The sequence below is a fragment of the Notolepis coatsorum genome (genome assembly GCF_963971535.1).
Source record: "Notolepis coatsorum genome assembly, chromosome: 14".
Taxonomy (NCBI): Eukaryota; Metazoa; Chordata; class Actinopteri; order Aulopiformes; family Paralepididae; genus Notolepis; species Notolepis coatsorum.
Genome location: NC_140178.1, coordinates 57,576,558 through 57,603,813, shown reverse-complemented (window position 1 = coordinate 57,603,813; position 27,256 = coordinate 57,576,558). Strand labels below are relative to the sequence as shown.

Genomic DNA, 27,256 nt, shown 5'->3' with positions numbered 1-27,256 from the left:
ACATGGGAGAAATGGATACCTGACGAATCCAGAGATGAACTGAATGCGAGGCTCAAGAAGATAGAAGACACCCTTCTCAGGCTGAAGATGAGGAAACCTCAGTTTACATCTGCATGCAGCCTGAGGAATGCTGAGCAAGGCACAGGAGTTGCACCACACCAATCCGACGACACCGTTGGTGAGGATAAAGCCAAACACCCTACCTACCTTCTCTGGAAATAAGAGAGAATATCACAGATGGAGAAAAGATTGGGAAAGCCTGCAAAGGCAGGGAGAGCCATCCGGATCCCCTGAAGTTAAAAAGATCCAGCTCTTGGACAGCGTGGAGGAGAAAATCTCCAAGAGTTACCTGACTTTATCAAGAGAGACTGGTTGATGTTCATGGTAGATCCCAGCAGCAATGTCACAGCAGAGAACCATTTTGACATGCTCTTGAAATATTTGAAGAACCAGGAAGACGTACTGGAGAGGCTTGATCAACTAAGAATTGTGGAGAAGACTGACAAGCCAGATCGCCCGGACAAAAAGAATGAAAGAAAGTTTGCCTCGACAAAGAACACAGAGACTAGAGCTTGACGTATGTGTTGTCTGTGGCGACAGTGGACATAACCACAAACTGTTCTTTTGCCGGAAGTTCAAGGGACTGAAGCTTTCGGAGAAGACGGCTGCCTTGAAGAAGCTGGGAGCATGCAGGAAATGTCTCGGATGCCATGACGGAACTGCATACTGCAGAGACATTCCTATGCAGACTGTAAGAAGGGAGGAAATGCAGCAGACCACCACTATATCCTCTGCCCAAAAGGAGAATTCAAGCCTCGATGGGAAGAAGGAAGAGGTGGAAGAGACGGCAACAAAGGCAAACTCAGAGGAACAAGAGTCGTTCTTGTCTGAACTCTCCTGAAATGGCAGATCGAGGCAGAAGGGCTTTTACTAACAAAACTACAGTGGCACTCAAAACCTCCGGCCAGTCTGAACTACTGCGAAGAAATGGTCTCGCCGAGCTTCCTGTCATCATGATGCTGATGAAAGTCACTGCAAACGCTGGTCAGAAAATTGGGACATTGATTGACCTAGCGTCAGATACAAACTACATCACCCATAAGGCTGCTGAAAGACTTGGGTTGAGAAGAGAGAAGATAACATTGATTGTGCATGGGGTTGGAGGAATGGCCATGAAGGTGGACACTCAGAGATACCTCCTCAAAGTTAGAGTGAAGACTCCTACAGGCACTGAAAGAGCCCACAAACTAGTCTGCTACGGCCTAGATGAAATCGCCAAGGTCCATCAAGTGATTCAACCAGAGAGGTTGCAAAGGTTTTTCCCGGAGGTCAAGCTTGAAGAGCTGGAAAGGCCAGAAGAGGTTGAACTACTCATAAGCCACAGAGAGGGAAGACTCGCTCCCCAAAGAGTAAAAGTAGTTGGAGACCTCGTCTTATGGGAGAGTCCACTGGGGAAGACGGTGGGCGGAGCACATCCTGATCTGCATGAAGAGGTGGACGTGGAAGCTTATGAATCAAGAACTCACTTTGCTCGCTCCATGAGAACAGCAGAAGTCAAATATCAAGAGACATTCACAGTTGCCAGTAACCGTGAGTTCCTTGAGTGGTGGCACTGGGTCGGAGATGCATGTGAACCAAGATGTGGAGGATGTCGATGTGGAAACTGTCCACCAGGAGGAAAAGAAATGACCCTGGCAGAGGAGAGAGAGTATGAAATCATTAAAGGAGGCCTCACCTACAAAGAGGAGGATGCTCACACCCCATCTCCACACTGGGATGCAAAATATCCTTGGACCGTAGATCCTGTCTCTCTCCCCTACAACAAAAGTGCAAAAGTGCCTGCTTCTTAAGGATGGAAAAACAACTGAGCAAAGAACCAGACTGGAAAGTCGCATACACAACCCAAATCCAGGAAATGGTCGAACGAGGAGCAGCCATAAAACTCACCGATGACATCATTGACAAGTGGACTGGACCAGTGTGGTATGTGAGCCACCTGGTGGCGCCAAACCCCCATTCAGTGACAACACCAGTTCGTATTGTCTGGAACAGCAGCCAGAAATACAAAGGCGTGAGCATGAATGACATCCTTCTTAAGGGACCAGATGTACTCAACCCTATTAGAGCTGTACTGCTACGGTTCAGAGAAGGTGTGCATGCAGCTCTAGGAGACATAAAGAAGATGTACAACTCTGTGTGGCTGGAGCAGCGTGAGATGCATCTACACAGATCCAGAAGAGGAGATCAGTGAATATGCAATCACCAGAGTCAACATCGGGGACAAACCTGCTGGTTGCATCGCTCAGTTGGCTATGAGAGAAACGGCGAGCCTGCCCAGCTTAGTTCACTTGGAAGATGAACGCAGAGTCATTGAAGAGGACAGTTATGTGGACGACCTCTTGACCTCCCACAATAACCTGGATCAACTCGACAAAATCACTGCAAAAGTTGAAGAGATTTTGGGAGCTGGAGGCTTCTTCCTCAAACCATGGATCCGGTCAGGGCAAAGTGGGAGGAAAGGAACAGAGAAGGAAGTCCTAAAAGAGGAACAAGGGAAAACCTTCATTCTCCCAAATCAAATGAGGGAAGACGACAACAAAGCCCTAGGCATCGGCTACCAAGTGGACGAAGACAAGCTCTACATGTTGACCTCAGTTAACTTTTCCAAAAGAAAGAAGAAAATGAGAGTTGGCAAAGATCTCCTCAAAGAGGTGAGAACCGAAACACCAAACCCACTGACTAGAAGGGCTCTCTTAAGCCAAGTAGCCGGGCTGTACGACCCAATTGGCCTAGTAGCACCGGTCAAGCAGAAGGGAGCAATTCTTGTCAGAAAGGCATTCCAAGAGGGAGGAGGTGGCAAGCTGACCCAAGAAACCTGGGACAAACCACTCTCGGAAAGCATCAGAGAAGAAGCCATACAGCTTTTTGAAGAATATGTACAGCTTGGTCAGGTGAAATTCTACAGAAGCCTCACACCAGCTGACTGGAAAGGAAACCCTTGGGGCATCACATTCTCTGATGGAAGTGACAAAACCTTTGGAGCTGTGATGTACTTAAGGTGGGAAACATGTCATGGCATTGAAGTTCGGTTTGTGGAATCAAAAGCCAAACTGACACCTCTGGATCAAAAGGGAGAAGCTGTAAAAGCTGAGATCTGTGGAGCAGTCTTCGCAGCCAGAATCAGGAAGTATGTGGAAAAGCATGCTCGAATGAAGATCGAGAAATGGTTCCATCTGCTGGACAGTCAGACTGTCCTTGGGGCAATCCAGAGAGACAGTTATGGGTACCAAAGCTTCTTTGCCAACAGAGTGGGTGAAATCCAAAAGACTGCACCAGTGCAGGACTGGTGGTGGATCCGTGGAGGTCTGAACATAGCTGACATCATTACAAGAGGAGGCACTCCTGAAGATTTAAAAGAGGATTCCACCTGGCAAAATGGACCAGATTTCCTGAAGTGGCCAGTGGAGGAGTGGCCCATTAAATCAGCTGGAGAGGTAGCTGCCCAGGCCAGGGAGAGCGTAAACACACTCCAAAGGAAGGCATTTTCAGCTGCAATCACACGAGCTCAAGCTAAAATCAGTCCGCAGGAAGACGACCCTCTGACCACACAGGAAAGTCAAAAGGAAATGCCAACTCTTCTAAGAAGGAAGCCCACTGGCTGGGTCAAAGATCTTGTGGAAATAAGAAGATTCAGCAACCTGTCCAAACTGGTGAGAGTCATCGCCTGGGTCTATCGAGCTGTCAAGCAGTGGCTAGAGAGGAAGTGCCAGGTGCCAGGGCAGTCAAAGTGGGAGGCATCACCCAAACAAGCTGGGTTGACTGTAAAAGAACTTGACAACGCATCTGAAGACCTTTTCCTCGCTGCTCAAGAAGCTATAGCCTTCCCAGAGACGACTCTAAGCAGATTGGCAGTGTACAAAGACGTGAACTCTGGACTCCTACTTTGTGGAGGCAGAATCCAGATGTTCAACGAAGTGAAGACTGCAGTGCCAGTCTTACCTTTTGAATCGTGGGTGTCTACATTGCTGGCACAAGAATCCCACAAAGCAAACCATGAGGGAGTAGCAGGAACCCTTCTTCGCATGAGGAAAAAGGCTTGGGTGATAAAAGGCCGGAGACTTGCCAAGAGGGTGGTTGACAGCTGTGTCGTTTGCAGAAAGAACAATGTAAAACAGTGTCAACAAATCATGGCTGACCTGCCTCCAGAGCGAACAGGCCCAGCTGCACCCTTTGAATTCACCACCATGGACCTGTTCGGCCCCTATGAAGTGAAGGATGAGGTCAAAAAGAGGACCAGACTCAAAGTATGGGGAATCGTCTTCTGCTGCATGGCTTCCCGAGCCATGCACACTGAAGTGGTGAGTGACCAGTCATCCGAAGGATTCCTGCTCGCCTATCAAAGGTTCACTTCGCTGAGAGGACACCCCAGGAAACTCTGGTCAGACCCTGGCTCTAACTTTGTGGGAGCCAAGCCTGCTCTGGAAAAGCTTTACAAATTCCTTGACCAACTGAACAGGCCTGAACTTGAAGGAAGAGCTGCCAAACATGGCACAGAATGGTCGTGGAAGATCCACCCCGCAGACTCTCCCCACAGGAACGGTGCAGCAGAGGCAGCTGTCAGAATAGTGAAGCGGGCCTTAAGCAACCTTGGTGGAGAAGGTGTTTTCACATGGGGAGAATTCCAAACGTTTCTCTTCATGGCAGCCAACCTTGCTAATGAGAGACCAATCAATGCAAGAACTCAAAGCAGGGAAGACTGCATAGAGTACATCACTCCAAACTCTCTGCTTTTAGGACGTGCCCATCCTAAAGGTGACCCTGGAGACTTTCAGTTTGATGGCTACCCATACAAAAGACTTCAGAATATTCAGGCAGAAGTCAGCAAGTTCTGGAAGAAATGGAGCCAATTGGCCGGTCCTAATTTGTTCATAAGGAACAAATGGCACACCAAAGAGCGAAATGTTGCTGTTGGAGATGTGGTCTGGTTGGCTGATCAAAATGCCCTGAGAGGACAGTACAAGCTGGCTAGAGTAGTCAGTGTCAACGCTGACCGCAAAGGCATCGTAAGAGATGTGCTGGTGAGGACCTTTCCCAGCTATCCTGTCCCCATCACGAAAGCAAATGACAAAGGAAAGCCCACAAAATCAAACAGTGAAAAAAACTAAATCCCGGCCACAATTCTGCATCGAGATGTCAGACGGCTGGTCATTCTACTTCCTACTGAAGAACAACAGAGGCGTGAAGGACTTGAGTGACCTCTGTGGTTAAGAACCCAGGAGCTCAAGTGGGAGGTGTTGAGTTAAAACTAGGGATGTCCCGATCTGATCACGTGATCGGGATCGGCGTCGATCACATGCTTTTCAGAGGATCGGGAAAAAATAATAAAAATCGGCAGTCAAAAAAAAAAAATTGTATTCAACAAACATGACCATGTCCACGTCTTAAACTCATACGGAGGCCTTAGTTTTAAATTACATATAATATATCATCATTAATGTATTTATTGTCACACAGAGCAGAATAATTGTCCACAACAAACACTTTCCCTTTAATTTACACCGTTGCAACAAACACATTCCCTTTAATTTAGACCGGTGTTCTGCCACAACAACAGCACGTCGCTCCCGAAACACGGTTAATATCCACTGACTTGAGCAGCTAGACTTAATGTCAGAGGTTTGGAACTAAGCATTTTAAAATAGAAAGTCAAGCCAGTTGCAATGTTTGCAAGGAGGACAGGCTGGAGGCGAAGTTTTCAGACTAACTTTTCACCTGGAGGATAACGTCAATTATTTGCCGTGACTGAGGATTATCGTCGGCGTTTCAGATCAGAATGGACCATTACGTAAGTCGAACACTGAATGTATACTAATGTGCAAACATATATTGAAACTTTTTATATTTCTCATAATGAAGCAGAAGCACATTTCTCAGGCTGAATGTAATAACAAAAGCCTCCGCGCTGGCGCGCTCGCGCCCCGGACTATAGGCAACAGAGGGGCGCGCGCGGAGGCTTTTGTTATTACATTCAGCCTGACAAATGCGTCAAAATTGATTACTAATGTGAAAGATCGGATCGGAAACGATCGGATCGATAGATATTTAAAATCACATGATCGGGATCGGATCGGGGGCAAAAAAAGGCGATCGGGACATCCCTAGTTAAAACTCATGAGTGGAGCATGTCAAGACACCTCAGACAACTACCAACTACATCTCCCAGAGTGCATCAGCTGCAAGATGGCTGCCGTTGGCTGATTGAACAGCTGTTAAAGGCTGGTGGTGGAGACACTCACAGAACAAACAAAGCAAGCTGAAGGTCGACCCAAGGAGCTCTACCCCCAAAGACGCCAATGGTCGGTTATGTTCTACTTATTCTACTGTTTATTTATACTTCTGCTTAAATGTGGTTAAAATCAGGCCAATTCAATTGTGTGTTTAGTAGCTCCAACTGTTTCAGTCTACACATTCACTTGCTTGAGAGTTGGTTTTCATTTATGTTTAAAAGTATCTCTTTACAAATTAAGACCAAGTTAGAAATGTTAAAATGATTTAAGAATTTTAAAGACTACTAAAAAGGTCGACAACTCATGTTTAAAGGTTTAAAATGCCTTGTTCAATCAGAGCTGATCTACAAGCTTAAAGTTTAGCTATATTTCTTCACTTATTCAATTTAAAATACCAAATGTTTACTTGACTTGAATCAAATGTTTACTAACTTGAATCATTTATTAAAGGTTACAATTCAGAAATGATTAATTGAAAATTAATTCAACTCAAAACTTATTGGTTTGAAAAGATGGTTATTGTTGTTTGTTGTTTATGTTTATTGCATTGTTAAAACCTTTTTCTTTGTTTTCGAAGGTTTTCAACCTATATGAAGAACCAACCAGTCAAGAATCAACTGCAACTGAAACTGTTGAAAATAAAAATTGACTTGGAGTTGGAACTTGGAGTTGTTTCCTTATGTCCTTTGGAGTGGAAAGCAAGAGTTGACTTTACAAGGAGGGAGAAATTAAGGGAAAGAGGAAGAAAGGGAATAGGGAGGTGTAGTGGTTACGTCATTGCCGTTTTTAGTGTTCCACCCTCTGTCCAACGCAATGTATTTCCCCATTGCCCATTTCTAAATAGTCTTGTTTAAAACAAATAAAGCATGAACATTTGCATGGTGTACCTTTCTGTGAGTATTCATCCATAATCTATAGCTCAACATGAAAATATTCGCAATTAATCATTAAAAAAAATCGCCAAATTTTATTTCAACCAAAAATGCTTAAACAATAATGTTAGTGAAGGGAACTCGTTTTGTGCAAAAATGGAAAGCTTTTCCATTTCCATGCGGCAGAATTGTTACAATAGCCAAATGATAAATCCCTATATGGGTGGAACAACCAGTGATGTCAGACTACACCTCCCTATTAGAGAGGGAGACACAGGGCTCAAAATCATTTGGGACCTTCATATGTCATTTGGGACAATAAGAGTGAAGCCTTGTATTGCTGGTGAGCCTGTGGTGTTGTTCAACAAACGAGAGAGATGAGTTATCCTGTGTGTGTGCGCATGTGCGTTTGTGTCTTTGTGTATGTACAGTATGTGTGTTTGTGTGTTTTGTTTGTTTCTCAGCTACCCACCATCTCTCAGCAGCTCGTCAGCTTGACCCACTCCGTGCTCGATGAGCTTCTGGCAGTCGTCCAGTGGCCGGACACTGTGGGCCTCGATGGCGTCCACCTCGGCCAGCAGGGTGTTCAGACGCTCTGCCAGGAGGCGCCCCGCTGCTGCCTGGAGCTCCGTAAAGTGGCGCTGCAGGGCCTCGCGCGCCTGCCCCGAACTGCCCCGCACCTAGGACAGGTCACACACAAGGTCACACCTGCCCCGAACTGCCCCGCACCTGCTGCACAGATACCAAATAATACTGGGACTAGTGCCATAGCTCTTCAGACTGGCCTTTGGTCAGTGTCAAGACTGGTCTTAACACTTTCAGTGCCGGCCGTGTTTTCCTTTTTACCCCCTTGAATGCCGCCACCCACTTCAATGATAGCGTTAAAAACGCATAATCTATGTTTTAAATTATGGCTGTGTCTAATCTGCCCGTCGCTTATCAATGACTTGTTTTGTAGTCAACATTGTCGAAACGGGTTTTTTTTTTTTTTTTATCGGTTCATATCCTTTTTATAGCATTTCGAAAAGCTATCGTTTTCTCGGAAATTTCAGGAAAATAGAAAGATTCAGTCATAAACGGCATTTATTGTAATATTCTCGAATACACTAGACACGTTGTCATTTGTCAGCCTATTTATGAATAGTTATCAAATAAACGCTAGATTATCGATAGTATATGTGTACTTATGCACGCTATAGAAGCGAGCTGAGAAATCGATTCTCTTATTTCCTCAACAGCACACACACACACACATACGGGACACGCTGTTATCTCAGTGAAAACAGCCCTGATTATCCTAAAACTGGTAACATAGACTCCTTACCTTAGATCAGATGTTCTCCAAAAAGATTATTCCAATTCCTGATCGCCATTCCAAATATCGATTGCGTTTATTGATTGATTATTGGCTGCTTTAAATATATATTCCAGGCTGCTTTCCATCTCGCGATCACTTCCCTCTTCATCAGATCCCTCACCAGCATAGTGGAGCCAGTAGGCTCCCCCCCCCCCCCCTCCCACAGATCCACCAGTGTAATCGAATGGCCTGCAGTTACACAGGGATAGACGATAGGGGGCGGTATTTTCCCATCGGAGCCCCTAGAGGGGCTGCTGTACCAACGGGAGACTCTGTTGATGAAATATGAATTCAGATTGCTAATAAAAAAAAAGACAATTAGCGCCGTCGGCACTCAACAGGGGGCATGAAATAACGACACATAACACGTCGCTGGCACTCAAAGTGTTAAGACTAAACCCCTTATCCTAGTCTCACACTCAGACCCTAATATGTCTGTCTCAAATATCCTTTGCCAGTTTTTTTTTTTAGTTTTTTTCAGTGTTTTTCATGTTTATTTGATGATCAAACATACGTTTTCTCATCACACTTCTGGCCTTCTGCTGTTTTGAGTATATAGGCTACATACATTCTGAAATAAAATGTCAATAAAAAATGTCTCTGTTGTCGTGGTGTTGTCTTGGTATTGTCTCTGTGTTGTCTTTATGTTGTATTGGTGTGTTCTTGTTGTTGTCTTGGGTCTTGGTGTTACTTCGGTGTTGTCTCTGTATTGTCTTGGTGTTGTCTTGGTGTTTTGGATATGGTCTTGAGTTATACACCGACTGTTACAATGACAGACTAATATTATGTATTGTATTGGAGAATTTCCCCAATACTAAAATCTAATACCAAGAAAATGTTTTTCCCAAACAAAGATATTAAATCTCAAAATTGCTCCAATGGTCCCAAACGAATGGTCTAAAAAGTAGTTAAGTAAAAGTAATGGAGTCGGCTGGATCCTCTGGATTGGACGATACTTTTAAGTTCATCCATGAGGTCAAGGGTCAAACACAAATTAAAGACCACACCACTTCTCTCACACAGACAAGAATACACAGACAGACAAACAATGACAATGCAGTATGCACAGGTGTGTTAATACTGCACACATACATACCGATAAGTTAAAAACAGCATGTGCATGCATGTTGACTCCATAAGGCCTGGGGTTGGTGGTGGTGGTAGTGAGAGGGTAAGTGGGGGGGGGGGGGGGGTAGGAGAAGATGATATATGAAGAGTTTATGTCTTAGTAAGACTAGGAGAGGAATAATTGATAGCGTATCATATTGTATATGTACACAGTCCTGCAGGGAGAAATTACTACCTTTTAAAGACATGTCTAGTGGGTTAGGCAGAGGAGGAGGAACTGTTGCCTGGTCCTAATCACACTCAGATCCCCTCCATTCAAATATCAGTTTTCTATGGTTAACTCCTCTTAGAGGCATTACGATGAATTGGAAATGGGGGACCCTGGTGTAAACAAGACGAAAGTCTTTCTCTAGTCTGCATCCCCTTAACAATTGTATGTATTGAGCTGTACTGCACTGTACCCATTCTGCAATCTGTTAATAAAGTTTTCATTCATTCATTCATTCATGACTTTGTCTAGAATACAGACTGTAGTGTGTGTGGTTAACTCCTCTTAGAGGCATGACTTTGTCTAGAATACAGACTGTAGTGTGTGTGTGTGTGTGTGTGTGTGTGTGTGTGTGTGTGGTGTGTGTGTGTGTGTGTCACCAGAGCACCTTGTTCACATTCTTCCCCTGGAGAGGGAGAGCTTCTCTGCATGTGTGACGTCACCATTAGGTTGAACCTCTCATGTGTGACGTCACCATTAGGTTGAACCTCTCATGTGTGAAGACACCATTAGGTTGAACCTCTCATGTGTGATGTCACCATTAGATTGAACCTCTCATGTGTGAAGACACCATTAGGTTGAACCTCTCATGTGTGACGTCACCATTAGGTTGAACCTCTCATGTGTGATGTCACCATTAGGTTGAACCTCTCATGTGTGATGTCACCATTAGGTTGAACCTCTCGTGTGATGTCACCATTAGGTTGAACCGCTCATGTGTGATGTCACCATTAGGTTGAACCTCTCATGTGTGATGTCACCATTAGGTTGAACCTCTATGGGCCAATATGTGGTAACTTGACACTTCGCTTCAGCGACACAGAAAGCCGAGTATTGACATGTGTCATGAAGAGCGCTATATAAATCCAATCCATTATTATTATTATTATTAATAATAGAAGCTGCCGACTTGGAATTCCTGGAAAATAATATGAATGTGTGATTGTTGCCAATTTGCATATATACATAGCTTGCTAGTGCCTCCTTTCTCCAAGAAGCTACTGCAAGCTGTGTTTTGGGCCAGTTTAAATACAGCCCGGCACTTTCAGTTTCACTGGCCTCTGCGCTAACTGAAGATGCGCTCCGACCGGAGTGTGAACGAACCAGATAATTTGATGCAACCGGAATTCAAGTCAACTCTGAGTTTTATAAACATCCTCTTCATCAGAGAGCAGAGTCAAACTCTGGAATTCTCTTTATAATGAGTTGAAGTACTGTAAAAATATTTTCCAACTAAAAAAGACTTTTAAAGACAATGAGAACATATTGAACAGCAGGTATACATTTCTCTGCATCTGATTTGATTTATTTTTAGTTTTTTTTCTCTTTTCCATGTATGAGGTTTTTTGTTTGTTTATTGGTAGCTATAGCAATATTATTATTATTATTATTATTATTGTTATTACCGTTATTATTGTTATTATTATTCATGGTGTAACTGAGGGGTTACAAAACCCTGACTGTATTAAAGATTGTGATATATTAAACCACTGCTAGTTATGTACTTTAATTACTGGCCAAACAGTACATCAAATATTGATGGTGAACACTCACAAGAACACGGCATTGACAGAAATTCTATTGGAGGGTTATTTATTATTATTAGGCAACGTTAGGTTACAGATTGAGAATTAGGGTCGCGCTTGTATGGCGAAGAATATACGTAAAGTCAGTCAAGAGCATAAGTCAGAATAGTAGGAATACTATGATGGGTCTAAGCTGACGCCACCTGTGGTATAGTAGCAATTATATAGGGCAACACCGGTACCAACTGGAGATAATGGGTAGAGGAATGTTCGGGTACTCCGTCTGAGTCAACAAGGAATAAAGAGGCTCCAGGTACAGGAGTCGGTGCTTGTACTCCCTTGATTAGCAGACAAAAGCAATAGTTGTAATCCAAGATGCTCGACAGCATTGACGACAGCTAGCCAGCCCCTTCCAAGAGGCAGGCCCGCGTGGTAATCCTCACGAGGTTAAATCCCAAACGACAGTGGAAATCAACGGTGCTCTTCTCCGGTGGTCACGGTCCCAAAGCAATATAATCCAACCAGGAATGGTTATGCAATCGCCGGTGCTGATTCTCCTGTGTACATGTCCAACGGTTCTCGCCTAGGACTCCTCGGGTGTGGGCACGTATTTAGGCCACACAGCCTGGATAAGTGCACTAGCTAAAGACACGACGAACCGATGGGTAATGCTACACACGGAAGAACTGTGGCCGCACGATATACAATAAAGGATAGACTATTACTTCACATTAGATTAAGTCGAACTCAACGTTACTGCATTAAACTCTGACTCTTTAACATTCTATTCGCACGCGGTTCTCAATGCTCTATTTAGATGCAAAGTTGCTCACTTCACTGCACGTTGACTCGTGGTGAAGGTGGGTTAAGGTTTTGAACTAGTTACTGAAATTACTGCTGTTTACACCTGCGCCGTATTTATACTTAAGTGAATATCTAGTCCCAACCTCAGTTCTTGTCTCGTATTACTACGCAGACTCAGGGCATGTTCTGACATGCCCGGAGTTGTCTTTGAACTTGCCATTGGGGGCTTGGTCGTTGGCGCCTGGGGCCGCTGTCCAATAGGAGAGCGAATATTACTCTGGTCTGTACGCAGGTAAAGGGATATTCCGTGTATATATATAAATAATATACAAAGTATATCAAACGATACATATATATATTAAGTTTAATCTGGCCCTTCACAACACATGGTCATATTATTATTATTGTTATCATAGTTATGGTAATGATTATTATTATTATATGGTATGAAGCTGTAAGGTGCACTTGAGCTGACCATTATGTTAAAATAAATATGAAGTTTGGAAGGGGGCAGGAAACATAAGTTGTCTTCATCCTGCTCCTTTTCGGCCATGGGTGTATCATGTTAAAAAAAAAAGATGTTGGTGATATTGTGCAAAGATTAACTGTACCCCCATGTACGAAACAAAATAAAATGACTGAATGAATGAAAAAGCTTTAAGCAGCCCAGCAAGAAATATAAATTCCTCAAAAGGCCTATGGAGCAATGTAGCAACCATGGTGCCAAATACCCTGGTTCGGATTTGTGTTTGGGAGCAGTAAGAGAATCATCAATAGCTTTACATTTTTACACACTGTATTGAACGTAACCTTGTTAGAATTTTTTATTATTATTTTTTGTTTTATATTTTTTATATTATTGCAAAACAAAAATTATTAAAAGTCAGTACTCAACACATAATGCATAATGAAACTAACAGTCAAGGTGGTTAAAATTACATGCAAGTACAGAAACAAGACAAAAAAAAAGTCTATAATAATATTTTAACCGTATACAGTGTATATCCAGCGAAATTAACAATTATATAAATGCTTATATAGGACATACCCCTAATACCTATTTTCTAAAACCCTACACACATATGCTCCAGCTCGAACCCCCCCCTCCCGGACCCCTCCTTGGATAGTACCTCCATTATCCCTCACTCCTAACCAGACACTACCATTATAAGCTAGCTTTTATTCTCTCCACCACTTCTACCCACATTGACATTTTGGATTCGTTGAGACCCAGAATTCTTGCTGTAGATATTTCTTGATATATCACATCGAGATATGTAAGAGACCAAACTTTCCGGCAAATTTTTTCCGGTTGAAACCAGCGTGATGCGATCAGTTTTTTAGCTACTGTGATACCCGATAAGACCAGTCTCTTTAGCTGTGGATTTACTGCAAACTCAAAAACATAATTTAAAAGCAATACAGAGGGGTGTACTGGTATATTCCAAGATACGAGTTTTGATAATTGATGTGTCACATCTTTCCAGAATGCCTTAACTGGTGGGCAGTCCCAATACATGTGCATAAATGTCCCTTCGTCTCCATTTGTACATTGGGAGCATTTTGAGTCCTGTTTCAGGCCCATTCTGTTCAGTCTTATAGGAGTCAAGTATGTCCTGTGAATATAGTTAAGATTGATTTGTTGATGGTCCGGGTTCCTTGATGTAAGACGGACATTTGCCCATGCTTCTTGCCAATCAAAGTCACTTTCCAGGTCTGGAATATCCCTCCTCCAGACAGTGTCTAGTTGAAGGGTTTCATACGAGGACGTTAGTAATTGATAATAAAAACCTGATACAAAACCTCCCAATGTTTCTCTTTCATAGAAACATTTGTGGTATCTGTGGTGTTCAACTGGTATGTGTAATGGAACACCGTGAGACCTCAAACATAGGCGTAACTGTATGTAAAAAAGCCATGTGGACTCAGTGAGGTTATGAATGAATGAATGAATGAAAACTTTATTTAACAGATTGCAGAATGGGTACAATACAGTACGGCTCAATACATACAATTGTTAAGGGGATGCAGACCTGAGAAAGACGTTTGTCTTGTTTCCATCAGGGTCCCCCATTTTCAATTCATATAGACATTTATGACATACACAACATACATGACATTTATGGCATAGGGACATATAGGTATTTAGTACTGATACATTTGTGACATAGGCGGTATTCAAATATACAGTACTGTTACCCCTAGATCCTGACAGAGTATATACATATGATGGGGAGGGGACTGTACATTAGGAGGGGGTGGGTGGGTGGTAGGGAAATATACATACGGCGGGGAGGGAATATATACATGCGGTGGGGAGGAGACTGTCTATTAGGAGGTGGTGGGGGTTTTGGGCATTTACGGTGGCCAGTTTCGAATTGCAGCCTCCCGTAGGTGCCCTTTAAGGGCGGTTTTGAATGTGGGCAGGGATTCACATTCCTTTACAGCTTTGGGTAGGGCGTTCCACATTGTTGTGGCATAATTGCGAAACGTGTTTAGTCCCTTGTTTGAGCCGAATCTGGGTTTAACATGATTTGTTGAGCTTCCTCTGGTGTAGTGGTTGTGGTATTCACTGACCTTTGGGAAGTATTTTGACATGTACATGGGCACCCCGGTCGTATAGTGTATCTTGTAGACCAGGCCCATTGCAAGTTGCTGTACTCTGTCGTCTACTCTAAGCCATCCTAGGTTGGCAAAGTGGGCAGGGGTTAAACTTTGTGCATATTTCTCCATAACTACAGAAGCCCTGGTTATTAAAAATATCCCCTAATGAGTGTATGCCATGCTCTTCCCATATAGGGAATCTTATAGGAAGTTTTCCCATTAAGAGTGCATTGTTATTGAATATGGGAGTGTGATTATGCCATTTTTGAGGGTTAGGATATTTTTTTGTGTTTCCCGCCATGTTCGGATTGCATGGGTAATTATGGGGCCAAATTTCAGCTCACAGTGCTTGATTGGAAGTTTAGTGTGTGCTATGTCCTTCAGTCTCTGTGGGGCTACTATGTTTTCTTCCAATTCTCTCCAAGATACCAAAGCCTGGGGAACAAACCATATTGTCAATGGTCTTAACGTGAAAGCCTTAAAATATTGTAAAAAATCTGGAACTGCCATGCCACCGTCTGCTTTATTTCTCTGTGCGGTGGATCTTTTTATGCGAGGTGGTTTGTTATTCCAAATAAATTTGTATGTGGAGGAGTGTAATCTTTTCCAGTAGCCCTCTGGAGGGGGTAACGGTAGCATTGAGCTGATGAAGTTGATTCTTGGTAATACATCCATCTTAACTATTGATACCCTTGCCTGTACTGAGTTTTTAAGTTTTGCCCACCTGTCCAGGTCGTCTTTGATTTTGTTCTGTATTTTTGTGTAATTGTGCTTCACCGTTTATCTTATGGTGGGAAATATTTCCACACCCAAGCATCTAAAATGTTTTACCATGGGTATCGCACCTGGGAGGGTTGTGTCTTTTTTTGCATGGATGTTAAGTGGAAGGAAAGCCGACTTCGGCCAATTTATTTTAAATCCCGATAAATCACCAAAGTTCTCTATCAACTTGAGTAGATGCGGCAATGTGGTGTTGGGGCTTTGCATGAACAATATTACGTCGTCCGCATATAAACTAATTTTATGTTGTGTGCCCTTGATTACGATTGGTTCTATGTATTGGGATTGTCTTATATATTGTGCTAAAGGCTCTAATGATAGATCGAATAGTCCGGGACTAAGAGGGCAACCCTGTCTGGCTGAGCGTGATACCGGAAAGATTTCGGAGATGAATGTGCCTGTTGTAATCATGGCCGATGGGTCCTTGTATAATACTTTAATCATATCAATGAATCCTTTTCCTAACCCCATCCTTTCTAATACTGCCCATAGAAACGACCATTCCAGCCTGTCAAATGCTTTCATAGCATCCAGGGATAGCATCGCCTTAGGTGTGGTGTCCTCTTTGTCTGCATCTAGTACGTGCAGTATTCGTCTTATGTTATCATTGATCAGGCGACCTCTTATGAAGCCAGTTTGGTCCGGATGAACTAAAGACGTCATATGCTTTTGCAATCTGATGGCTAATACCTTAGAGTACAGTTTGACATCGGTTCCGAGGAGGCTTAAAGGTCTGTAACTACCGCACTCGGTGGGGTCTTTGTCTTTTTTGAGAAGGACTGAAATGAGTGCGATATTGTGGTGTTTATGGAAGCTCCCCTCCTTGACTGAGTATAAGATCATATTTAGTAATAAGGGTCCAAATATGTCCCAACAAGAAAGGTACATTTCTGATGGGATACCGTCTCTTCCCGGAGCCTTACCATTTTTCATTCCGGATATGGCCTTCTTGAGTTCTTCTAATGTGATCGGTGCTTCTAACTGTTTAGCGTCGTCCTCCGAAAGTTTAGGGAGAATAATTTGATTAAGATATGTGTCCAATTTGTTTTGATCAAAGGTCGTTTCTGAATTATACAAGTCGGAGTAGAATTCTTTGAATGTATCGTTTATTATTTTGGGGTCTGTTACAAGTACTTGTTGTTTTCTAATGGCAGTTATATCTGCAAATTTTGCATTAATTCTTAATCGCATGGCTAATGGGTGACTAGGTTTAGAACCTTGGAAATACTGCTGTTGTCTTGTGCTGCGTATTTGCATTTCCGATTTTTGTCTGTATATTGCATTGATCTCTGTTTTTAGAACGTTAACTTGATTTTCTAGTCTAGTTGAGTTGTTGTATTTTAAAGAATTAAATAACGTTGAGTAAAGCGTTTCCAGTTCAGACAGTTTTGTGCATTGATTTTTGCGCAATATGGAGGAAAATCTATCCGTGAAATCCTTGATCATACCCTTTACCGACATCCATATTATTCTGGGGTCTTGCACCGCGTTTGCATTCTCCCGTAGGAATACTGTGAGAGCTTCTTTGAGTTGTGTAATGAATTCCTTGTTGTTAAGCAGCATAGTATTAAAACGCCATCTTGGGGCCCGTGAAGATAGTATACCAAATGTTGCTTTTAGGATTAAATAACAGTGATCTGAAAGCACATTGGGTATCATTTCCACTTCATATTTATCAAATAGTCTCGGGGATGCAAAGACGTAATCAATTCTGGATAATGTGTTATGTCTCGCCGATCGACAGGAGTACTTTCGGGTCGTGGGATTAAGTGAACGCCATAAATCAATTACCCCTGTAGTCTTTGACCAATCTTTTAATGCTTTAGATGAATTTTTTTGTTCGCTGGAAAAGGCGAGGTAAGATTTGTCCATCCTTGGATTCCAAATGGCATTAAAATCCGCACCTATTATAAATGAGTACTCGGGATGGTTTAACATTTCAACGGTTAGTGAAGTGAAGAAACCCACTTCGTACAAATTTGGGGCATATACCGCTGCCAACGCTATTTTCCTGTTATTATGTACAATCCTAGCTATAGTTATACGCCCCTCAGCATCCGACCATACCCCTTTTAATTCGATATTTAATTTACGTCTGACGACTATGGCTACACCTCGAGTTCTCGTACCAAAAGAAGAGTGACTAATATTATGGTATATGTTATCCGCTAACGTATCTATGTCTTCCTCTAAAATGTGCGTTTCGCTTAGTAGAGCCACGTCCACATGTTCTTTTTTCATCAGTGTGAGCACGCTTTTGCGTTTGTGTTGTTTGTTTATCCCACCGGTGTTCCATATCATTATATTCAAACTAGCCATAATCTATGCATGTTTTTGTGTAGTTTTTGGTAATGCTTCTGGAGTGCGAAGCTACAATAGATGTACATCCAATTAATGAGGTCCCGTTGAGAGCCGAGCTTAAAAACATATATATATACAAATAAAAATCCCCTATTTTCCCCTCACCCAGAGAGTCGTACAGGCCTGTGTTCCAATAACACATCCTCCGCGTATGACTTTCTCCCTTAGTCCACCGGATTGCCCAAACTGAGCATTGTAATCCTAATCTTCCTATGCTAATTGCCATAGGATCTAACATTTTCATTCTAATACAATAGAATGTCGCTTTTGGTCTTGCACCTTCCCTTACTGTAATGAAATATTGTGAAAAATGAAAAAAAAAAGAGAATAAACTTTCATCGACATATTCATTTGAACCCTCTACTAACATGTAGGAAAGTCAGGAAAAAGGAAAAGATTGTAGAGAAATATTGACACCTTAATGTGAAGAACAATGGAAAAGAACAATGTAAGTTAAAAGAAAGAGAGAAAAAATAGAATAATAAAAAAAAAGATAAAGATAAGGAGTGAGATAGAATAATACTCAACGTGGAGAAGCCACTAGAACCGAATTGAGTGATTAGATAAAATAGAAAAACAGAGCCTTTTAGAGCTTCAATGTGCCAGTCTCTTCATCAGTGGAGTGATTACTTAAATTGTTAGAATAACCTTGTTGTGTTCATACGTTTAGGTGTGGATGATTTTTAAAGTATTATTAAGGTCTGATTGAACTTCAGTCAATTGATTATATGCTATGTTTATACACACCGGATGTTTAATGTTAGAGTTGCAGGCCTTCGTTGTCATGGTGCATTATATTCTAGAAGGTTGTAGAATACACTAGTACTAATAGTTGTTGTGTTCCAGAATGATCTAAGTGACCCAGGGCAGTCGAGCGATAAACCCAGAATATTCCAGATTGATCTTATTGCCAATGATATGTTCTTGTCTCCCCGGAGACCAGAGGTCTGAAATTATAATGTATTACGAATCGTATTATACACAATACGCATTGGTATAGACGGCCTGCATATCATCTGCTACTTTGATGAACACAAAAAAAGTAATTCTAATACTGATAAACACAGAGAAAGAGGGAGATGAATCGGCTTATCTGTTTTCAGACAGTGTCGTTCTGCCTTGGGGGATCTGCTCCATATCGATTCCAATAATCCTCAGCCTCTTTAGGTGTGTGTAATCCAATCCTGCGGCCGTCCCTGCCCACGATCGATAACAGCGCCGGGTATGTTAGCCTTGGCCTGTGGCCAGACTTGAAATTTTTTTGCATCACCTCCTTGTATGGTAGACGTCGAGCGATGGCGTCTTTGCTTAGATCTTCGTAGATAAATATTGAATGATCACCATGTTTCAGCTTCCCACGTTGGATGCGAGCAATTTTGATGATGTCATCTCTTATTGATGTCTTCCGCAGAGTAACAATGATGACTCTTGGCCCGTTGTTTCTTTGCTCCCGAGAACCGATTCTGTAAACTTGGTCCACTTTCGGCACTGTGTTTGGAAAGTTGTTACCCAAAATCACTGATAGCACTGTTGGAAAGTTGTCGTCTGCGCAATTGACTGCTTCATCAAGCCCTACAATGCGGATGTTATTTCGCCTGTGGTAGCGTTGGGTTTCGAGTAGCCTCTCCATCGCTTCATCTTTAACCTCTTGTATTTTCCTCCGGCATGCTTCTTCCACCCTTTCTATCTCTTTTGCCATCTCTGTCATGCCAATGCAGATGGTGTTCTCATTCACTTTGACTGCCCGTGTAATATCTGTCACCGTATTCTCCACTGTCGTGATTCGCTCGGACTGTACAGCGACCGCTTTCTTAACTTCTTCTAATTTAGCATCGATGTGATCGAGTTTAGCATCGACGTGTGCTTTGAGTTCCTCGATGTGTAATCTGAAAGCGACCATCTGTTCTTTCATCAGGTTAGTCAGTGAGTTGAAATCGGGTGGTGTGGTTGTACTGCTTGTGTCAGTTGGTGGTATAGGTGCAGTGACGGTGCCGATGGATTTGTCTGCTATTATCTTCTCAAGATCAGCTGCTATATCTCTCACGGAGCTTGTTCCTGTCGCTCCTGTTATGTTGACAACTATTGTAGGGCTGACCTTCGAAGCTTTTTTTGGCAATCGAAGCTTCGGGGCCGAGCTTCGATTTTAATTCGAAGCTTCGAAAAAAAATAAAAAAAAAATAAAAAAAAATATTTTTTTTTAATATTTTTTTTTTATATATATATATATATTTTTTTTTTATCTTATGTTGTGGGACTTGTACAGCACTTTCGTAAACGTTGTTGTTTTTAAATGTGCTCTATAAATAAAGTGGGTTGGATTAATTAATTAAGTAGCCCCTTTCGTGACTGACGCATCCAACAAGGTTTCACTCGGCTGTGTGATTTAATTCAAGGTGGATCGCTGTTGTCGTTTGAACAACTTCAGATTTCATGGGAACTACCAATCCCCCAAATCAAGAATGTTTAAGATGAATGAAGTAAGATTTTGATTATTTGAAATATGGCCTGTGTAGACTAAACTATGCACAGAATTATGTCAGTCTACAAGGTCCGGATTCTACATGGTCCGGCAATGTAGACCTTGTAGACTCCACTACAGACCAATTATCAGTGAATGTTCATGCATTTTTAAGAAGGGCAACATCCACAAAAAAACAAAGAACTCACCAAAACATCTCAGTAGCACCTTATCTAAATGTTATATTTCATATATGGAGATTCATATTTATTTATGTATTGCATGCATTTCTACATTTTATTTCCTATTTTGTTTATTCATCCCAGTATCTTTCTTTCTTATGTGTGGAATTCTACAAGGTGCGCGCACACACACACACACACACACACACACCTACACACACACACACACACACACACACATTTAGTCATTTAGCTGACGCTTTTATCCAAAGCGACTTACAAGTTCTGTACGACAAGACAGCAAGAAGGGTACAACTCTATCAGCTGAGTAACAATGTTCATCAAAGTGTTGCGTGTTACAGTGTAGGTTAGTTTATTAGGACAAGTGCATGACAGTAAGGTTAGTCACGGTTAGATTTTTTTTTTTTTTTTTTATCATTTCAGATAATGGTTGAAGAAGTGAGTCTTTAGTCGACGGCGAAAGATTGGACGGGATTCGGCTGTCCTAACTGGGATGGGTAGTTCACACACACACACACACACACACACAAATCGAAGTAAAAAAAAAAAAAAAAATAGATTTTTTCTTTTTTTTTAACTTCGATTTTTTTTTTATGTTCGAAGCTTGTGCCATCGAATCGAACGTTCGAAGCTTCGAAGCATTTAAGACAGCCCTAAACTATTGTCTCTCTGTCGGGGACAATAGTCGATGGTCTCGGTGTATTTTCCTCTTTATTCTCCTCGTCGGGGCTTGTCGCCAACGGATCTGTATCCGCGTCGCCTTGAACGTTTCTTCTTGATCGTGTTTCAGTCTGCGCCGCTGAAGTTGCCGTTTCTTGTTTCTTTCCCGTCCTTCCCTTATCCTTAACCATGTTGTCTTTTGATATAGTTAGTAGAAGGTCTTATCAATACATACGATGTGGTCTAATCTCTTTTGGTATTGTCCAAATAAGGTTTTTAAACTAAATTAACGTTGATGGGAGCGGAGCTATTGCCAAATGCGTGCGCTACATATTGCAGCTAAACCGGAAGTATACATTTTTTATTATTTAATGAGATCATTACACTCCTAATATTCACTGTATTCGGGTTTGGAGCATACAGCCCTAATATTCACTGTATTCAGGTTTGAAGCATACAGCCCTAATGTTCACTGTGTTCAGGTTTGGAGGACAGAGCCCTAATATTCACTGTATTCAGGTTTGGAGCATACCGCCCTAATATTCACTGTATTCAGGTTTGAAGCATACAGCCCTAATATTAACTGTATTCAGGTTTGGAGCATACCACCCTAATATTCACTGTATTCAGGTTTGAAGCATACAGCCCTAATATTCACTGTGTTCAGGTTTGGCGCATACAGCCCTAATATTCACTGTGTTCAGGTTTGGAGCACAGAGCCCTAATATTCACTGTATTCAGGTTTGGAGCATACAGCCCTAATATTCACTGTATTCAGGTTTGAAGCATACAGCCCTAATATTCACTGTGTTCAGGTTTGGCGCATACAGCCCTAATATTCACTGTGTTCAGGTTTGCCGCATACAGCCCTAATATTCACTGTGTTCAGGTCTGGCGCATACAGCCCTAATATTCACTGTGTTCAGGTTTGGAGCATGCAGCCCTAATACAATATTCTTCACCCATTATTACATTATTCTTTTGTTAAGACAGAGGCATGTTTCATGTAGGGTCACTGGTCGGGTCACATGACAACATCTCAACTCAACTATGACAGAGGAAGCTGTAGCAGAAAAATATTCTCATTTAAAAGATAAAGTTCAGACCCTGAACTATTATTTGCCTTAGGAAAGAGAGGACCATGTGTAATAAAAAGGGGAGGCAGAGAAAGAGAACAGATTTGCCTAATAAATATACAAAGGATGAAGGTAGGAAACACACACATATAAGTGAGTTGACAGTTGATTAACTCTGTTGACAGATTTACCTCCATTTACCTCTTGTTGTCACCTAGTGCTCATCCATTTATCACTATGTGCCAAACTAATACAAATAATTTCCTTTTTATTTTAGATTTGATTTATCTTCAGGAAAAAATGACCTAGTTTTTGAGTTCCGTCAATCTGCAGTTTTTGGCCAATTCAATTAGTTAAATTCGTAAAATTATTTTATTAAATCTTATTTCAAGGGCCGGGACAAAACAACTGAACAGGTACTAAGGGTAGTAGGGTTAGTAGTTTATGTTTGATTGTGTAGGTACTTGCATTATTCTTCAATAACAAAATAACTTAAATTAGAGCCAGAATTAGTCCTGATGCAAACACAGATACCACCAGCAAACCCTGAAAAAGAGTAATCATAGCATTACATAAACTGTGTTTTATAAAACTGTCATGGAATGTAACTCCTCCACTTCCTGTATTATTTCCTGTAGTATTTTTTATGCGAATATTTAAGCGTATTTCAAGTCATGTCCAAAATATTATAAATACAGATTATTTTCCCAGATGCATTCAAAACAGCCGTCGTAAAACCCTTACTAAAGAAACCCAAACAAGACAGTAATGTACTGACCAACTATATGCCGTTATCCAACCGATCAGCAAGATACTTAAACCTTTTCTCAATACAAATAAACTCTTTCTCAAAGAAAACAACATCATGGAAGATTTCAATCAGGCTTCAGAACGCACCATAGCACTGAAACTGCTCTTACTAAAATAATTAGTGACCTCAGGCAAAATCTGCATATGGCTCGCTGATAAACTATCATTACACATGGGCAAAACAGAGTCCATTCTCTTCGGTTCAAATAACAAACTCAGCAAGACCGACGGCTTCTCAGTTGCAGTGGGTGACAATATTGTCACAAGGAAAGACGAAATTACCTACCTGGGTTCCATCCTAAAGGCAAATCTTTCCTGTGACAAAATGGCATCCAATGTAATAAAAAAAGTCAACAAACGAACTAGATTCTTGTACCGGATCTCCTCTCTGGTAAACAAGAATACCCTGAAGACTCTGGCAGGAGCACTCATTCAAGGGTACTACGACTATGCGTGCACCTCATGGTACCAAAGCACCTCAAAGGCGCTTAAAACAAAATTACAAACATCACAAAACAAACTGGTCAGACTACTACTTGACCTTACCCCCAGAACCCACCCCACCCCTGCCCACTTTGACAACCTAGGATGGCTTAGAGTAGACGACAGAGTACAGCAACTTGCAATGGGCCTGGTCTACAAGATACACTATACGACTAAGGTACCCATGTACATGTCAAAATACTTCCCAAAGGTCAGTGAATACCACAACCACTACACCAGAGGAAGCTCAACAAATCATGTTAAACCCAGATTCGGCTCAAACAAGGGACTAAACACGTTTCGCAATTATGCCACATCAATGTGGAACGCCCTACCCAAAGCTGTAAAGGAATGTGAATCCCTACCCACATTCAAAACCACTCTTAAAGAGCACCTACGGGAGGCTGCAATTCTAAACTGGCCACCGTAAATGCCCAAAACCCCCACCACCTCCTAATAGACAGTCTCCTCCCCACCGCATGTATATATTCCCTCCCCGCCGTATGTATATTTCTCTCCCACCCACCCACCCCCTCCTAATGTACAGTCCAGGGGAGGAAACTAACTTTTTGGCTTACCAGCCAACTGGCGAGTATCTGATTTTTTTTACCAGCCAAACAGATTTTTTACCAGACAAAAAAAATCGGTAATTGTGATAATTACTTCTTTGTATGTCAAGCCGCGTCAATGTTGTGTATGCATCTGGGTAGGCACACTGTGCCTTTAAGACAGCACGGTGGTCTTACAACAGTGCTGTGAAGTACCGTCAAGTGTTGTGGTAACGTCAGTTGGGTTGGTGTGCTGTTGTGCACAGTGCACTGGTTGAGCTAGCCCCTTTCGTGACTGCGATGTGCAAGCCAGGGGCTTTTGAGCATGAAATAAAATGTCTAACCTTACGTCGTAGTCCGGTGCTTTTTTGGAAACATTTTACAGTCCCCTCCCCATCATATGTATATACTCTGTCAGGATCTAGGGGTAACAGTACTGTATATTTGAATACCGTTTAAGTCACAAATGTATCAGTACTAAATACCTATATGTCCCTATGCCATAAATGTCATGTATGTTGTGTATGTCATAAATGTCTATATGAATTGAAAATGGGGGACCCTGATGGAAACAAGACAAACGTCTTTCTCAGGTCTGCATCCCCTTAACAATTGTGTGTATTGAGCCGTACTGTATTGTACCCATTCTGCAATCTGTTAAATAAAGTTTTCATTCATTCATTCATTCATTCATTCATTCATTCATTCATTTATTCATTCATTCAGACTAAACTCAGATGCAAATAAATGCTCAATTCTCATTCTATTAGATCCAAGTGCATCGACACGATTGACCATGTTATCCTAATAAATGGTCTAGAAAAGTTAGTTGGTCTAAACTGGCCACCGTAAAATGCCCAAAACCCCCACCACCTCCTAATAGACAGTCTCCTCCCCACCGCATGTATATATTCCCTCCCCGCCGTATGTATATTTCATATATGTATGAAACTGTATGTATGTATTAAACTGGTTCAGAACATACTGTATATCAAAAGGGAGAAAATATTATATCAGGCTTGGAGATCATACTTCTAAGAAACATGACACCTACTTCGGAGTTCCACAAGGGAGCTGCCTTGGTCCATTATTATTCTCACTATACATGCTGCCACTTGGGGACATCATTAGAAAACACAATGTATGTTTCCATAGCTACGTGGATTAACTATATTATCCCACAGCTATTAATTCCCTTTTTGCCTGTCTCTTAGCAATAAACAAATGGATGACCAACAACTTCCTCAAATTAAATGAGGACAAAACTGAAATCCTACTAGTCGATCCTATTACAAAAAGATAAGTTGCTGAGCAATATGGGGCAACTTACTCCTTGGATCAAACCCAAAGTTACAAATCTTGGTGTTATAATAGACTCAGACCTAAGCTTTAAATCAAACATCATTCTTCCACCTTAGAAACATAGCTAAAGTACGGCCATTTATAAATCAAAAAGACGCTGAAAAACTGATCCATGCCTTTATCTCAAGCCGACTCGACTACTGTAATGCACTCTTTACCGGCCGCCCGGAAAAAAAACACAGAAGGACTCCAAGTCTCCAACTCATTCAAAGCTCTGCAGCTAGGCTATTAACTAGAACCAAGAGGAGAGACTGGCTTCCGGTAACATTTAGAATACATTTCAAGGTCCTCCTCCTTATATACAAAGCACTAAATGGAACAGGACCAAGCTACCCAATTATCTTGCCAACTATGTGCTCTCTTTACAATCATGGTTGAAAATCACTGAAAATCACTGGTTTATTGAAGGTTCCCAATCACAACCAAAAGAAAATCTGGGACGCAGCCTTCGCAAATGATGCACCAAAGCTATGGAACACCCTACCTATGGACATTAGGGAGGCTAGATCTCTAAATATATTAAAAAAAAATAAGCCAAGTAAAAACATACCTCTTCACCATAGCCTTTTAATACACTCTGGTGCATGGACTCATTGCATCCAGACTGTGATTGTTGTGATTGCTAGGGGTGGGGGGGGAAATCGATACGTAGTAGTATCGCGATACTTTACGTGGCAATACTGTATCGATACAGGGACGCCAAGTATCGATATTTAATTATTCATAAAGAAAAAATATGTTTTTTTTGTTTTAGTTTTTTGTATAAGGAAGTTGCATTGTTCATTTCAATACCTGTAATAGTACAGTAGTCCACACACACACACATTCAGTTAAGTTGGAATATGACTAATACAAACAGTTCAGTTTGTCAGGTACATGCAACACAGATTACAGTGTTTACATCTGTCTGCTTGAGAAAATACCATGTTCTGCAATAAAAATGATTGAAGTGAGATGAACAGACTGAACTTTATTTTATTATATAAAACATGTTGACAAAGTTTTACTTTGCAGTTGAAAAAAGGTAATAAATTAAATTAAAAAAATATATATATTTTTTTCCGCAATACTCAGCGTATAGAGATATATTTAGTATCGCGATACTATTGTATCATGACGCAAGTATCGCGATAGTATCGTATTGTGAGGTATCTGCCAATTCCCACCCGGATTGCTGTACTGCAGAATGAGAAAATGTGTATAGCACTGCACTATTTTACTCTTTTATTTTTATTATTTAAAAATTACCAAAGAACTGTCAGACACCATTGAGTTGATTGAATATATTTACTGCCGTGTGAACTTTGTAATGAAACTCAAAGTATTAAGAGCTAAGTACCTTAGAACGGGGGAAAAGGCAAAGTACTAAACATCCAAAATATTGTTGTACTTTGTGATTGCTGTACTGTAGATGAGAACTATTTTATTGCACTCTATATTATGTGTATCAGTGATATTCAAACCGTAAACAGAGGCCTATGATCCTACGATGTTAGATCCCAATATGAACAACTATGTGATTTAATGTTCTACGCCTTACCTTGACTTTGTCTATTTTGCTGCCATCTATTTTATGCTCATTCTATGCTTATTTTATGTCTGCACTTACTTCATGCATTGCTCTTGATCTGCTAATTCTGTGCTCATTTTATGCCTTATTTTTTATTTATTTTTACTGCTTTCTGTCTGAATGTGTAGGTACTGATGGTAGTAGGGTTAGTAGCTTCTG

General features: G+C 41.5%; 1 protein-coding gene across 1 annotated transcript in view; it reads right to left on the bottom strand.

Annotated features, from left to right (window-relative positions):
* Nucleotides 1-27,256, bottom strand: part of crlf3 (cytokine receptor-like factor 3) — a 143,761-nt gene that overhangs the window by 34,380 nt on the left and 82,125 nt on the right. The window contains exon 3 of the mRNA XM_084329939.1: nucleotides 7,632-7,839. Within this exon, the coding sequence (XP_084186065.1) occupies nucleotides 7,632-7,839 (208 nt within the window). The remainder of the gene's footprint in view (nucleotides 1-7,631; nucleotides 7,840-27,256) is intronic.